The 14,643-nt window shown below is 39.8% G+C and overlaps 3 protein-coding genes across 5 annotated transcripts; 2 read left to right on the top strand and 1 right to left on the bottom strand.

The window, feature by feature from the left end:
* Positions 1 to 70: 70 nt before the first annotated feature.
* Positions 71 to 5,035, bottom strand: lrrc45 (leucine rich repeat containing 45). 3 transcript variants are annotated; one of them, XM_085904714.1, is made up of 18 exons: positions 4,896 to 5,035; positions 4,273 to 4,542; positions 4,020 to 4,081; positions 3,875 to 3,945; positions 3,624 to 3,802; positions 3,236 to 3,364; positions 3,007 to 3,119; positions 2,858 to 2,916; positions 2,670 to 2,747; positions 2,458 to 2,593; positions 2,242 to 2,319; positions 2,053 to 2,164; positions 1,902 to 1,972; positions 1,714 to 1,806; positions 1,531 to 1,623; positions 1,147 to 1,320; positions 870 to 1,017; positions 71 to 621 (listed from the first exon to the last, which is right to left on the bottom strand). In XM_085904714.1, the coding sequence occupies exons 2-18, from the start codon at positions 4,490 to 4,492 to the stop codon at positions 422 to 424; spliced, it is 2,016 nt and encodes a 671-aa protein (XP_085760840.1). In that variant the 5' UTR covers positions 4,493 to 4,542; positions 4,896 to 5,035; the 3' UTR covers positions 71 to 421. The 3 variants fall into 3 exon arrangements, with proteins under 3 accessions (XP_085760840.1, XP_085760842.1, XP_085760841.1); XM_085904716.1 differs by lacking the exon at positions 4,896 to 5,035 and having other exon boundaries at positions 4,273 to 4,308; positions 4,385 to 4,534; XM_085904715.1 differs by having other exon boundaries at positions 470 to 667.
* A 151-nt stretch (positions 5,036 to 5,186) lies between these two features.
* On the top strand, positions 5,187 to 7,315 carry trub1 (TruB pseudouridine (psi) synthase family member 1). Its single transcript, XM_085903954.1, has 8 exons — positions 5,187 to 5,376; positions 5,453 to 5,551; positions 5,628 to 5,683; positions 5,799 to 5,880; positions 5,988 to 6,060; positions 6,491 to 6,630; positions 6,705 to 6,761; positions 6,840 to 7,315. Exons 1-8 carry the CDS (start codon positions 5,235 to 5,237, stop codon positions 7,019 to 7,021), a joined length of 831 nt encoding a protein of 276 aa, XP_085760080.1. The 5' UTR covers positions 5,187 to 5,234; the 3' UTR covers positions 7,022 to 7,315.
* A 968-nt stretch (positions 7,316 to 8,283) lies between these two features.
* Positions 8,284 to 13,120, top strand: hhex (hematopoietically expressed homeobox). The gene is made up of 4 exons (XM_085904764.1): positions 8,284 to 8,941; positions 11,416 to 11,594; positions 12,388 to 12,438; positions 12,526 to 13,120. Exons 1-4 carry the CDS (start codon positions 8,524 to 8,526, stop codon positions 12,784 to 12,786), a joined length of 909 nt encoding a protein of 302 aa, XP_085760890.1. The 5' UTR covers positions 8,284 to 8,523; the 3' UTR covers positions 12,787 to 13,120.
* The last annotated feature ends 1,523 nt before the right edge of the window (positions 13,121 to 14,643 follow it).

Below are 14,643 nucleotides of genomic sequence, written 5' to 3'. Positions count from 1 at the left end.
ACCAAACAAGAGGATTGCAACCCATTTTTTAGATCTTTATTCATTTACTCTAATATCATTGAGACGTGTATATATAATTTTTGAGACTATAGCGTAAGACTCAATATAGAGAAAGAATATTTAATCCTTTCTGTCACAACTGAAGGCATACTCGTAACTGCAGTAAAAAAAACAAAAGGCCTGCTATTAGCATCAAATTACAACATATAGAAACATTGCAAGCGATCTATCTTGATAGTAAAGATCTTTGATTACTGAAACAAGTGACCTCATGCATCCCAGAATGGAGACTATAGGTGACAGACAGCTGTATGTTTTGAAGTAGCACCATTATACAGCGTTTAAAGCGTTTTTGCAGATGAATAATGAACACTTTGCACTCGTCAGTAAAGGCTGAGAATTGAGCTTCGAGGTCATGGAGTCATTTATTGGAGCTGCTGTACTGTGCCAGAGGGGAGCCTTGCACATAGGTAAGGATGGCATTCTGTAGATATGTAGCTCTTTGGGCTTCATCGTCCCTCATCCTCTTGATCTCTGCCTCTTTGAGACGGAGCTTCTCCAGCAGAGAGGACATCTCGCTTTCTTTGTCAAGCAGCGCCTCTCGGTGGTTACTATTTAGTACTGCAATGACGACAACAGTAAACCGCAAAGAAAAACATGAGCAGTTCTGGAGAGAAAAACAACAGGACAAATTTCTATTTCAATTAAGAATTTACATTTTAATCAAATGAATGCCATGTGGTTTGTTTTTCAATGTCACAAAAATAAATATATACATAACTACAATAGAATTATTTTTCTTTATATCATCAGTGTGTGGTTTGTCGATAAACCTCTTTGTATGTTTTAATAGTATTAAAGATGGGTACCTTTAAGCTCTCTCTCAAGGGCACCGATCTTCTCTTTCAGTCCTCCCTGTGCAATCCTCTCGGCCTCTAAATGACCGATCTGCTCCTGTAGCTCCAACCTCACTCGACTCACCTCAGCCACCTTTTCCTGGTCCTTACCAGACAATTCCTGCAATTAAAGCCGTTTTGATTTAGCATTCCACAGTACAGGTAGTCAAGCGGCACCTAACCGAGCTCTCAGGGGGTCTGCAAAAAAAAAAAAAAAAGTATTTACAAACCCAAAAAGTGCCGCCCATACCTGCTGGAGCTCTTCTATTCTGCGACGCAGGCAATCTGTCTCAATGTTGTGTTGACTGTTCTTGGCCTGTTGGTCAGAGATGATCTGTTTCTGTTGGGAAACTTGCAGCTGGACCTCCTGCAAGGAGGAACGCGTTGAGCGAAGCTTCTCCTCCAATGATGACACACGTTCCTGCTGCTCAATTTTTTTTTAATAATAATTGAAGGAGAAGAGCAAAACGGTATATCAGAAAAAAGGTTTATATCCTAAAATAAAAAATGCCACCACAATGTACAAATCTTTATACATCAATTATTCACTCTCGAATGCATATGTACACTTCTGAACCGTGTATACATTTCAAAAAGTTGCTCAACAACAAAAGTCAGAAATTTGTAAACCAACCTCTTCTTGTCTCATTTGAAGACGAGCTTTACTCAGATCCTCCTCTGCCTGGGATCTCTCTGCCATACATGCTGCTTTCGCCTTACTCAGGTCCTAAAAAACAGGCAGGACACTTACATCAAACTAGTATGTGATGTCATTTATAAATGACAATGATATGATATAAATGACAATTCACCAAACCTCTTCTAGTTGAATTCGTTGTCCTTCCAGTTTGAAGATGCGTTCCTGTAGAGTTTTCTCACTTTCCTCGAGGTGACGATTGACATGTTCAACCTGGACAGAGACGTGTTAGTTTGTATGACGAGGGGGCGGATAAGAGGAGAGAGAGAGACAGCGAGATGGAGAGAGACACAGAGAGAAAAAAATACCTCTCTTTGTCGTAGATGATCCATGTCCTCCAGGCCTTGCTTGAACCTTCGCTTCTCAACTTCCAGGCGGTCTAAGAGGACAAGATAGAATCCACATTTCCAAGGTTCTGTGATGGAAATGACAGTGAAAGTTGTGATATAAATGCTTTGCCTTCTGCCTGTGCTAGTTTGAGCTTCAGCTCAGCCGTGCTGTTGGTGAGTTCCTGCTTCAGCTCAAAAAGCTGCTGCTGCTGGACCTTGCACTTGCGCTCCACCTCGTCCACCTAACAGATGCACGCAAGAATCAGCAGAGCAATTTCGTGAAATCATAAAAACGAATGCAAAGACTGAATTGTCGTACCTTGTTTTTGAGTTGGACGTTGGTGTCTGTCAAGTTTTGGATCTCTCTGAGAAGCTTTCCTTCCCTGGAAACGCTGTCCTGAAGGAGCAGAAAATTTCAAACATAATAAAAAGTGTTATACCCACAGTATCACTTGATTGCTGTTGTTTCATGAAGATAAAAAGAAAACAAGTAGACACTGTATTGAAATTGGCGTCTGTATTCTCGTCACTATACCTCGTGTACTTTTTTCCTCTCTCGGCTCTGCGCCTCCATGAGTTGCTCTTTCTCAACCTTCAATCTCGCTATCAGCTCAGCCAGGCTGTGATTTTTCTGCTCAGAGAGTGCAAGGCCAGCCTCAGTCATCTGCAATCTGCACACAATATTTTGACATTATACCATTTGTTGCGGCGGATGCAATTTATTGTACGGTAATACGAAATATTTACTTTGCAGTGAGAGAATTTACAGTTGACTTCCTCTCATTTAAGGCTTCCTGGAGTTGACTGATTTGTATGGAACTGGACCTAACGAGTCAAACAAAGCATACAACTTGATTAGATCACAAACATCATATGTCATGTATTTTTAAATTCTGTATCTGCATTCTCTTGTCTCACACAGTATATGTTCTTACAGGTTTGACTGTCCCATCTCTTCTCTCTGCCTGTCGATGGTTACCATCAAGTTTTGGAACTAGAAAAGTGAAGGAAGGGTCAATATCATGATTTTTTTTTTTAATTTGAACTTAAAAAATAGGAAATAGCAAATAAGTGCTTCTGCTACCTGACGTCCCTTCTCTTGCTTCAGGTTCTGAATCTCCTTGCTGAGGACCTGGGTTCTGCCGTGGCTTTCTCTCAAGGTGGATTGTCGATCTGTGTTGCGTCCAACAATGTGCTCTGAAGCGGTTACACGGTAAGGGCATAAAATGGATTCAAAGTTAGAATGACATGGTCATGGTTTGCTCCATCAGACTTTGAGAAAAAAAAAAAAAAAAAGGATGTAGATTCAATACCAAGTGCCTTGAGTGTGTCGCTGGGTATGTTGTTTCCTGCCAGCTCCAATTGCGCAACACTGTGGTTGCTATGCAGAGCCTCCAGGAGACACCTGCCACCCAGGAGACCAATGTTGTTCCACCTCAGATCTGTCAACAGCCAGAGACAAAATATCAATTAAGTCCATTATCATGAGAAGACAAAATCACAATTACATTTTGATAAATTGCCCAGCCCTATAACCCCGCTCAGGGTATCAAACCAACCATTTACATCTTTGTGTCAGAATTACTATCATTAAAAAGAATGTCATTAGAACAAAAACATTAAGGGTGACTCCAGACTTTTTTTCATAATCAGCATTGCTATGTTATTATTATTATCATTAATATTTTGTGTGTGATTCACCAAGTACTTTCAGGCTGCTGTTGCATTTAAGTGTCTGAGCAAGTGCTAACATTCCATGATGGTTGATCTGATTGTTGCGCAGGTCAAGATGTGTCAGCACATTGTTGGAGCCCAAACCCTCACAAAAGGCAGCAAAGGCTTCCTCCCACACTCCCAGTGCATTCCAGTCAAGAACTAACCTGCATACAAAATTCGGAGTCAATGTCCGAGTTATGATGTAGTTATAATCATATTGGAAAAGTCGTTCTTACCGAGTGACAGTATTATTACGTGCCAACAGCTTCCCCAAAGCCTCTGCCGCTGATGATTTCAGGTTATTTCCCTGCGAATCAGATTTTGCATGAAAAAATATATACAATAAAATATATTCAACATAGCCAATTTGTCAAGAGTTACCTTCAGATCTAAGATTTTAAGGGTTTTATTGTAAAAAAGTCCAGTCAGGAAAACTTTGGCACCTAAGAGTCGACACACAAGGAGGTAAACATTATCACAATTAAATACTTAGCAAATTAGGTCAAGTTGTACCCTTATTTCTCCTGCCCTCAAGAGTACAAAATAAAGTTCCGATTAATAACTAACAGTTGGCACTGAGAACTTTGAAACACAAAAATGAAATGAACCCTCAGGGTACCATCTGGATACTCACCTTCGTCACCAACCATGCAGTCACTGAGTGACACCTCTGTAAAGAAAGTATCCTTTTGAAAAGCACGGGCAAGGAGTGCACAAGTATCCGCCGAAAGACTCAGCCCACTCACATCCAGACGGGATGACTTGCATTCCAGCAGTTTGACCATAACACTCTCTTGTGGCTCAACACCTTTTTCCTTACACAGGCCTAAGTATGTCTGCCTGAAATCCTCCATTCTGCCGTCCTTTCTTTAGCACAGTGTTTACTTCTTCATCCCCACCACAACTAAGGAAAGAATAAAACATCACAGTTAGAGAATTTTACAACAGAGTCCCTCTCAATAATAATATAGATAGCTCAACAAAGACACTATACATAATAATAAGTGTCGGCCAAATTAAATAATTAATGATTGTATACTAATTTTAATGAATTTATATACTGGTCAACAAGCAGATTCATTCGACAACTATCATACAACGCTAACGTTCACACAATGTGACTTGGCTAACATCTGTTTATGATACGAGTTCGTTATTTCTCCAATTTTACCCAAATAAAAGATTCAGACTTTTTATAACGTTTACCACAAGTGCAGACACTATATATACTCTAATTGAATTAAAACAACCACAGACCTGATCGAGACGAGCGCCACATTTGAAACATAACAAAGTGGATAATCAAGGACGAAGCTGAGTGAGTAACCAGGAAGTGAGGGAGGGAGCGAGGCATCATGGTCAATGTAGTCAAACGTATCCAGGGTTGTTTGCGAAATTACAAACGTAGAAATAAAAATTACTTCAAAAGAAATTTAGAGTGATATAATATTTCGTGATAATTCACAAGATTCCACATTGTTGTATTTTTACAAACAAAATAAAACGTATTCAATTTGAGTACCAGCAGGTGGCGGTCGCGAGCTCAAACTTTGGTTGAAACCAACAAAGAAGATTGACGCGTATTGACAGAAAAGCATGGCAGGAAGTAACGCTGCTGCACCGCTTACTAGTTCTCTATCGAAATTGCAATCATTGAATGGACTCTTTGCAATTTATAAAAAGCAAGGACCGACTTCTGCTGATGTTTTGAACAAACTGAAAGAAACCTTACTGAAGGGTAACGTAGATGAAAAGAAATGGGTCTCGTTCGTTCTGGGGAGGGAACACTCAAGTCCGATCTGTTTGTTTTCTAGAAGCCGGTGTGCAGAACCCAAACCCGAGGAAGAGGAAGAAACAGGATCTCAAGATGGGTCACGGAGGAACGCTTGACAGTGCTGCCAGTGGAGTGTTAGGTATTCCCCATTTATCTTTTAATTGCCATCATCATCATCATGTTAGTCAATCTGAAGTCTTCTGTGTTCCTTTTAGTTGTTGGTGTTGGAAATGGTACAAAAATGCTCAGCACAATGTTGGCTGGTTCCAAGGTGAGTTGTACTAAATATGTCAAGTTAATGGGATATACATAAACACAATGACAGATTATGCATATGCTCGTGAATGAATGTAGAACCTATCTCCAAGATTCAATCAATCTTTTAGAAATACATTGCTGTAGCAGAGCTGGGTAAAGCAACAGACACTCTGGACGCTACTGGCAGTGTTACAGAAGAAAAAGATTTCCGTAAGTACAAGCCCCATCAAACCTTCTGTTGTAATTAGTTTTCAACAAATATGCATATTTGTATTTCTGTGTGTGTGTGCATAGTGTCTCTCTTTCTCTTTATCCAGAACATGTTACCAAGTTGGATGTGGAGGAGAAGCTGAACAGTTTTGTTGGAGATATCATGCAAGTCCCACCGCTGTAAGGCTTAACCATGTGTGAATATTATTGCAATGTATCTAATTGCAGAAAATGTCTTTATGATCGATGATTAGTTCATATTTTCAATAGCTCAACGCATATGGTGCATTGAAGGATTGCCAACAAAGTGCATCTGGAAAGCAAGAAAAAAAAAAAGATATACTTGCACCGTCAACGACACCAAAGTTCCACCAGATGGTGCTAAAGTATAACAATTCAGAGAAAAAAACATGTATAGGTTCCACCCTTATGCAAAGATGTGAATGGTGATTAACAAATATCCATAAACTGGATGTATGTAGACCGTTTTTGCGTAACTTGAGTCCAAAATATCCAGTGGCATACATTTGTGGTGTACAACTTTTTCTTCCTCTGCTTCTGTCATCAGTATCTCGTGAGTTCAATTTTTTTAACGCTATTATCGTTTCAGTTACTCAGCATTGAAAAAGGATGGCCAGCGAATGTCTGTTCTTCTGAAGAAAGGTCATAAGGTCGAGGCCAAACCTGCCAGATCTGTCACGGTGTACAACTTGGCTCTGCAAGAGTTCAAACTGCCCTTCTTCACTTTGGGTTTGTCCATGATGTTCATTTTGCTCGGTACCGAATTTTATGCTTTTAAGTGGGCCGTTTGTTTTTCATCACAGATATTGAATGTGGCGGCGGGTTTTATGTGAGGAGCTTAATAGATGACCTGGGCAAAGGTTAGATCTATTAACAAATCAAATCAATCCCAAATGTAGTGCTTCACCACAAGAATAATCGGTGTTTGTCTGTCACAGCACTTTTATCGTGTGCTCACGTCAAGGAACTGGTCCGTACCAAGCAGGGTCAGTTCACTTTGGAGCAGCATGCCTTACACGAGGAGCACTGGACACTGGAACACATCCTGAAATCACTGCAACCGTGCCCAGATCCAGAACAGAGTGTTGATGGTGTGGAAGCACCAGAAGGTGGAACATAAGGAACATTCTCTGGAGAGATTCAGATCTGGGTCAGCCATCAGTTTCTTTAATAGTTTATTTTGTTTGAGTACTACTATATTTTTTTTATTGAAGAACTCCACGTCCGTTTGCAGACTTAAATTACGAAATGTATGCATTCTGTGGATTTATTCGTTGCTAGCATCCTAGCGTTCTGAAAATAGGCCTTATCATCTGTATTATTTTAATACTTTGTATTACTCGTGCACACAATGTACTTCACCCTCAAATAAATAAGAAATCAAATGACATTTGTTGAACAAGAAACATCTCGAGGCGAGGTAAATATGGAAGTTATTTCAAATCAGCTGTTCTTCAGGTGTCAGCTCATGTCAAGTATTATATTGGATAAGAAATATTGACAAGTGCAGTTTTTCCTGTTGTTCAGTGGCGTGCAGCGATTTGTCAGTCAGTGGTAACATTTCTGGCGCCAGCTGTCACAGAGCTCCTGCTCCTATTGAAAAGTTAGCAATGCTTTTGCTCAGGAGTCTGACGCCAAGGCAATCAATGAGCTGTAATTATTGTCTCAGTCCAAATATTAGCCTTTTGCTGCTTTCTTTCATGTCTTCAAGGCTATTCACATCCATGTTTGCTCTCGGAATCCCCTTTATCTAAATGACAGCAGTTGGGAAAGTTAACTGTTAGCGGCGCGCGTTTTAAAGACTCATCACAAAATCAAATAATCCAATCCCATTTATCAGATGAAGCATTTTAGCTTCAACTTGGCACTGCGACGTGGCCGAGTTAGTAATGCTCATAAAATTGTGGAAGATTGAGAAACAGGACACATATAGGGAAGATAAGCATACATCTGCAGAATCATTATCGCTGATTGTGGCTGGCTATCTTTCATCCAACATTCAAATCCTGAGTTAATCACTCTCTGCAAAACTGCACCGTTTAGATTGGAGACTTGTAAGCGAATATATAGTTAAAGATAAGGAGCTATTTGATAAGTCAAAAAGTAGGCTTCTTTAACACATGCCATATCATTTTAAACACATTTAATATTCAATGAATAAATGAAATATATGAAAAAATACATCAACGGAGATGACACCTGCTCAGTAATACATTTGAAAAATATATTTACCTAATGTAGCAACTAAAAGCGATTATTTTGGTGTCTTTGTTTGGCCGAGAAGCAATTATCTTTTGTCAACTGTCATCTGATCACTGAATGTGTGGAGATTCGTGAACCAATCAAAAACGTTCGCTGTCCACCTGGAGGAAATGACTCGTCCATTTATCGCCTCCCTTCTGCGCCTGCAGCCAGATAACAACCAAACAGTTGGATCGGGACCTCCAAAAACACCCCCCCTCCACCCTTCCACAAACGCGCACGCGTTACTGAAACCGTCTTTTTTTTCTTTTTTTTTTTTTTTTTTACTTAAAGGATACAGCAAATGGTTGGTGTGCTGAAAAAACTAGAAAAGAACTCAATTGTCCAAAACAGCGCGAGAGAAGGGCAAAAGAACCAGAAATGAGTGTCCCTCTTTACGCACCGACTGCCATCCAGCAAGCTCATCCGACTCCCTTCTACATAGAAGATATTCTAGGGAGGACTGATAGCAGCACCACCAGCAGCAGCAGCAGCAGCAGCTCTTCGTCTTCTTCTTTTTCCACGTCCACCACCTCGTCATCCACTCCGATCATCCCCACGCCGACTTTCCCATCGCCTAACTCGTCCTTTACAAACTTCATCTCGCCTTACCGGACGCCAATTTACGAACCGACGCCGATCCATCCGGCACTGTCCCACCACCACGCTGCTGCAGCTTTCACGGCCACATACGCTTACGCTGGGGCGTTCGCGAGCTCCGTGTACCCCTTTCACCAGCAGCAGCACCACCACCGATCATTGGGGGAGTATGCACATACCCTCAGACACGACCCTCTCGGTGAGTTCCAAACACGATCCCATATTCATTCAAATGGATTGTGAGTTTTCTTTTTTTCCTCCCGTGCTTCTACTGACAGAATCTGGACCGCGTTGTAAATCATTTGCTAAGAGAGTCTGAATTCTTTGGATTGTCTAAATGTTGAACACAATTGTTCCGCTTCCGGCTGTTTGTTGCACCACTATCCAATATTTCTATTAATACGATTAATACAATATTACAAATATCAAGAAGCCGTGTGATAACTTGGGCACATCGATTCATCCAGGCCGCAGTGCTGTTCATCAATGTGTATTCATGTGTCTTTCAAATAAACAATTAAAATGAAATGTAAAAAAAAAAGTGGGCGGTTAGGACGTCCGCCTCACAGTTCCGAGGATGCGGGTTCAATTCCGCCCGATACAAACTATTTCTGTCATGAACTTGGATTTGCAGCCTTACACGAAACAAAAGATTTACCCTGCATTTCGATTTTGGATCATTAGCCCTGGGTATAAATTCTCGATTTTAATTCGAAAATTTATCCCCAAAAATAAGACTGGTAATGTTCCGTGAATTGTGCCGTAAGTGACTCTTGCAGCGCAAGTTATGCACGTGCAGCTTTGAGACCCAAACACATCTTGGTGCCGTGCCAAAAAGCCTATTTTTGCACATCACGCTTGATCATGCATGCATAAACTGGGTGGAGAAAGTACCATTAAAAAAACAAAACAAAAAACCGCATCTCAGAATCAGGGCCTTCTAAATGCAGTTTAACTTCAAGGGTACACTTTGAATCCATAAATCCATCCCTCAACGTAAACACTAATGGCGGGGATGTTAGTGTTTGTGGATGGCTCATGTGTTAACCTTGACTCGTTTTCCTGCAGCTTTCTATTGTTCAGAAACATCAGAGAGAGTCAGCCAGTGACTCAAACATATGGGCCCCTAAATCACTTATTGTGTGTGCGCGCGCGTGCATGTCTTGCAGGAAACCGAAAGGTTTTAATGGCGTCTATCCTATATCTACCGGCCATGTGCTTGTATAGATAGAATTGTTTAATGGTTTCCACGGATCTGATATAAGTTCTTTTAAGTGGAGCGTGACAAGCGAGTCATGTGACTTTTTGGTGTTGTGCTGAATGAGCCTCCGGGACCTGTTCCGTTGCATTGCGGAAGCCGTGAGCTTGTCGATAGGAGTAAATCTGCTCTCAGAAGCTGTTGAATGTTTTCCTGTCTCACTCCGGCCAGCCGCTTCCTCGGGAGCCCGCTGCACGCTGCTGATTATTTTATCGACATCCTCAATACAGACATATTCAGGAAACACTCGGCCTCTGATAGCCCGGGATCCGTTTTTCACATATTGTTGCACTTCCTCTGCATGGCCAGTGAGGATGTGACTGACTTTCTTTATGATTGCAAACAGGGTTACACCTATTGCGAAAAAATGTGCCACTGTTGAATGAGTGTGAATGATTGAATTTTCATTTCATATTTTTCTTCTCCGTCAATAAAGTGATCCATCGTTTGAAATGATCCCCTTGTCACCGAGCATTGTATGACAAGACCTAAAACCTTCATTCTAATCAACTTTTGCGTCAGGTCGATTTGGATACAACATTGCACTTTCCATTCCATTGCAAAAAGTATTATTTTGTCTATATTTTATTGTTATTTTTTGATAGGATGACTGTACAGAAAAAAAAATCCATACAAAATCTCAGCCCATGCACGTTTGGTTCCAACCAAGACCGAAAAAAAAAAAAAAAAAAAAAAAAAAAAAAAGAAAACCCACTTTCGCTCAGTGGACTTTGATTGTGTAAATGAGAAGAGGACATGCGTGTCTGTCGGTGCATGCCATCGCCCATAATCACGCCACTAAGCAGGAAACACATGAAGCGGATATTTGGCCATAGTTTGGTCTCTGTCACGACCTTCCCGAAAAAGAAAGCGTTCAAGCAGCAGCTGCAAGCAACAACTATTGTTTGTCCCTCACGAACAAACGGGAAAGCAGACTCGAAACCAGTTACGTCACTTCTATTGCGGTGTCGTTTGCGGTTCATTCTCGATATTTGGTGTGTTCTTGCGGGAAAAAGTCGGGCAGGCTTCAATTTGTCTTGAAGAAAAATGGAATCACATGGCCACAATTTGAGTATAGTCACTGTCAATATAGTTGAAGGTTTATGGAACATAATATCTTTTTTTTCTCCACAAGCAGTAGGCTTATATGGCTCGTCACATTTAAGGCCAACTTTATTTAGGCGTCTTAACAATACAGCAAGTTGTCATAATGTGCCAATTCACAAAGTGGTGAAAATACAGCATTACTGGAAATGATACGTCACATGACAAAATGGACCGACAACAGCGCTGATGAGGAGCGGCATGCGCAATGCATCAAATGCGTGTGAAATTATACTTCAAATTCATTGCATTAACTCCGTTTCAATTCGTTTCAAAGAAATAAAAATAAAAATTGGTTCCTTCTTCCAAAGGGAAACCTCTGCTGTGGCCTCCCTTCATCCAGCGGCCCTTGCATAAGAGAAAAGGCGGTCAGGTCCGCTTCTCGAATGACCAAACCATCGAATTGGAGAAGAAGTTCGAGAACCAGAAATACCTTTCACCCCCGGAGAGAAAAAGACTGGCCAAGATGTTGCAGCTAAGCGAACGACAGGTGAGCAAATATCAAGCCAAAAAGAAACAAACAAATATATAAATAAATAAATAAAATTCAATAATGAATGAATGAATAAATGATAGTAATAGTTTTATTCTTGATGAGCATAGCTTCGAGCTGCAGTGAGATGAATTAATGAGACGTAACGCCTTATTTGAATAGCCTGGAAGTCTTTCAAGATTTTAAATTTATAAAACACAATAACAATAAGAATAAAATAATAATTGTAATAATAATAATACCAACAACGATGATAGTAATTATTAATATTATTATAATAATAATAATTATTATTATTATTATAACAAAATATGGAAAATAATAACTAAAAAATACGTGGAATAAAAACAAAGAAAATACATGGGAATCCTACCCTATATGCAACGACGTTTATTCAATTACGTTGACGGGTTTAATGGTAAAGTGAGTTATTATTATTTTCCATATTTTGTTATAATAATAATAATAATTATTATTATAATATTATTAATAATTACTATCATCGTTGTTGGTATTATTATTATTACAATTATTATTTTATTCTTATGATCATACAAATTTCATGGGAAAATAATTAAAATCATTTGCACAACACAACAAACTGATCCTTTGCGGAAAAATGAGCGGAACGCACTCCTCTCGGAACACGGCCACTCGCAGAGATGCGCACGGGCGTCAGGGTGAATTTCCCAACGCGCCCCAAATTTCTTGCAGGGAATAATCAAACCTCAAATATCAACACCGTTAAAAAAATATAGCAATTCTGAAATGGGTATATCTACATTTTCAGGTTAAAACCTGGTTCCAAAATCGACGCGCAAAGTGGCGAAGACTCAAACAGGTTGGTTTCTTTCCTACAACTTTCCGCAATTGTTTTTGACTATAATTATTTTGAAGTTCTTAATTGGATACTCACTGATTGGCTCAGGAAAATCCACAAGGAGGTAAACCGGGGGATGACGTCAGTAGTGCAGTGGGGAGGAATGACAAAGGAGACGCGACGTCTGACCCGTCCGGGGTTCCGACCCGGAATGCAACGGACTCCCACCTGCTTGAAGCCGGACACGGTGTGCGATCCACATCGCCAAAACAGTCCTTCGTGGATCCGGAATGGAGCCTTTCAGAAGATACAGACCTGGAGCTGGACATTGACGACGACAATGAATTAACACTCACCCACCAGCTCTGAGGATCAACACATTGGACTGGAAACATTAAGAAACCACTGCAAAATAATCCGCTTTTCTGAATTTTTTTGTTTTTCTCCATGAAAAACTGACATCATTTGCAATTTACATCCAATAAAAAAGGACCAATGTCTTGTTTTCCAAACACAAGCACGCCGAACACGCACACACACTTATTCATATGCAACTATATTGTACAGATTTAAGCATGTGAAATGATTCTTACTGTGTCCACTGTAAAATAATAGATTAGAAACGTGTTCATTTTAAAATGGAGATTTATTGGAATAATCACTCAAAGGCTAACGTCTGTAATAAACTATTTGTGTGTGGAAAGTGTGGGATTTGTAGTTTTAATAGAAATGACAATAGTAGAACAGTGCTCAAGTGGAAATTGAAATGTACGCATGTACTACAATAGAAGTAAAGGACAAAACAAAAGGTTAAACTTCAGTTCGCTTTTTACCAAATCAAGCACTCTGGCAGATTAGCAAAGTGTTTATGTCAATGGTTGTCCCATCACCACATTCAACTTGAAATATCTTATCATTCAGACCTCATGCAAACAGTGGGAGTTTTTCACGAAGAAGATTAGGTTAATCATTTAGTGAACTCTCAGAACAGCAGGACAGATAGGAGAGCAACTCATTGATCATTTGCTTCAATATTTCAGCTGATAATTATGGTTATTGAAGAAATATGAGTTCAATCAAAGTGTATTTTGATGTCAGAAGCTGTTTGGTAGTTTTGGGGTCATAATTGCATTTACACAAAAAAATTGGCTATAGGTTGAATGGCCTCACACATACATATGACTGGTCCAAAACCAACAGTATGCTCATTGATCGGAGCCACTGTATTGTGTAATGCTTCACAAATTTCTCAGGGTAAAGTCAACAATTGGAGGATTAACACACACAGTTGACGGCAAAATGTTCAATAGATAGCCAGCGTGCACACACACACACACACACACACACACACACACACACACACACACACAGGCATTCACACAATACTCATTCAAAACATCATTGTTTCAGAAAACTTGACATTTTCAACAACATCATTTCACCGTGCGTTAGTTGTTAGGATGATTTTTTTTAAGCAAATCGTGAGATTGATATACATCGACATCTGCTTTAAGGTGAAGAAGAAAATAAGAAATATTATAATAATATGAAGAGAAAATGCCCATTTTACCATATTCATCTGTTCATACCGAAAGTCACGCAAAGACTCATTGGGCCGTAGGAATATGATAGAGACAAACAAAAATTGACTCTCACATTCACACCATCAGAGAGGAAGAACTGAAACCACGCCGCCTCCATTCTCTAGTTTAACACAATTCATTTTCACATCAGTAAAGTCTACATTTCAGTCATCAAAAGTGAAAAGCAGATTAGCATGGAAAAAAAAGAGAAAATAAAAAAATATCATGCAAAAAGGAAGAAATTGCTCAAGGTTTTCCTCAAACACTTTTATTTATAAAGAATTTTATTTTTAATCCAGCACTTCATTGTTTTGCATTTCATGAGTTACGGAAACTTTCCATCTTTCAAGGAGACACAATATCAAAGGTCATCTGATACTGGGTACTTCATCATTTTTTTTAACCAGTCAAAGCTTTTTGTCAATATTCTGACCAGAGATCACTTACTTAGTATTGCCTCTTTAACAGGAAAATAGAAACCTTCATATGACTTCAAGACAGTATTGGCACAGCCCACTGACAAACGTGTGTGTGTGTGTGTGTATTGGAGGACACAAGTTAATGTGTGGTTATATTGAAACGACTGAGGAATGCGTTGATTGTTGACCTTGGCCAAATGAAAGCCATTATCACCCTCCCCCTC

The sequence above is a fragment of the Syngnathus leptorhynchus genome, chromosome 22, assembly GCF_054491065.1.
Source record: "Syngnathus leptorhynchus isolate UIUO chromosome 22, UIUO_Slep, whole genome shotgun sequence".
NCBI classification, from domain to species: domain Eukaryota; kingdom Metazoa; phylum Chordata; class Actinopteri; order Syngnathiformes; family Syngnathidae; genus Syngnathus; species Syngnathus leptorhynchus.
This window is presented reverse-complemented; position numbering and strand designations above follow the sequence as displayed.

Excerpts from the sequence above, each read along its gene's own strand:
- lrrc45 (XM_085904714.1), bottom strand. The coding sequence starts at position 4,492 with ATGGAGGATTTCAGGCAGACATACTTAGGCCTGTGTAAGGAAAAAGGT. Across the intron at positions 2,320-2,457 it reads AGAGGAAAAAAGTACACGAG|GACAGCGTTTCCAGGGAAGG; the intron begins GTATAGTGACGA and ends CTGCTCCTTCAG. Across the intron at positions 1,018-1,146 it reads GAATAGAAGAGCTCCAGCAG|GAATTGTCTGGTAAGGACCA; the intron begins GTATGGGCGGCA and ends CTTTAATTGCAG.
- trub1 (XM_085903954.1), top strand. The coding sequence starts at position 5,235 with ATGGCAGGAAGTAACGCTGCTGCACCGCTTACTAGTTCTCTATCGAAA. Across the intron at positions 5,684-5,798 it reads CAATGTTGGCTGGTTCCAAG|AAATACATTGCTGTAGCAGA; the intron begins GTGAGTTGTACT and ends TCAATCTTTTAG. Across the intron at positions 6,061-6,490 it reads ATCATGCAAGTCCCACCGCT|TTACTCAGCATTGAAAAAGG; the intron begins GTAAGGCTTAAC and ends TTATCGTTTCAG.
- hhex (XM_085904764.1), top strand. The coding sequence starts at position 8,524 with ATGAGTGTCCCTCTTTACGCACCGACTGCCATCCAGCAAGCTCATCCG. Across the intron at positions 8,942-11,415 it reads CCTCAGACACGACCCTCTCG|GGAAACCTCTGCTGTGGCCT; the intron begins GTGAGTTCCAAA and ends CTTCTTCCAAAG. Across the intron at positions 12,439-12,525 it reads AGTGGCGAAGACTCAAACAG|GAAAATCCACAAGGAGGTAA; the intron begins GTTGGTTTCTTT and ends TGATTGGCTCAG.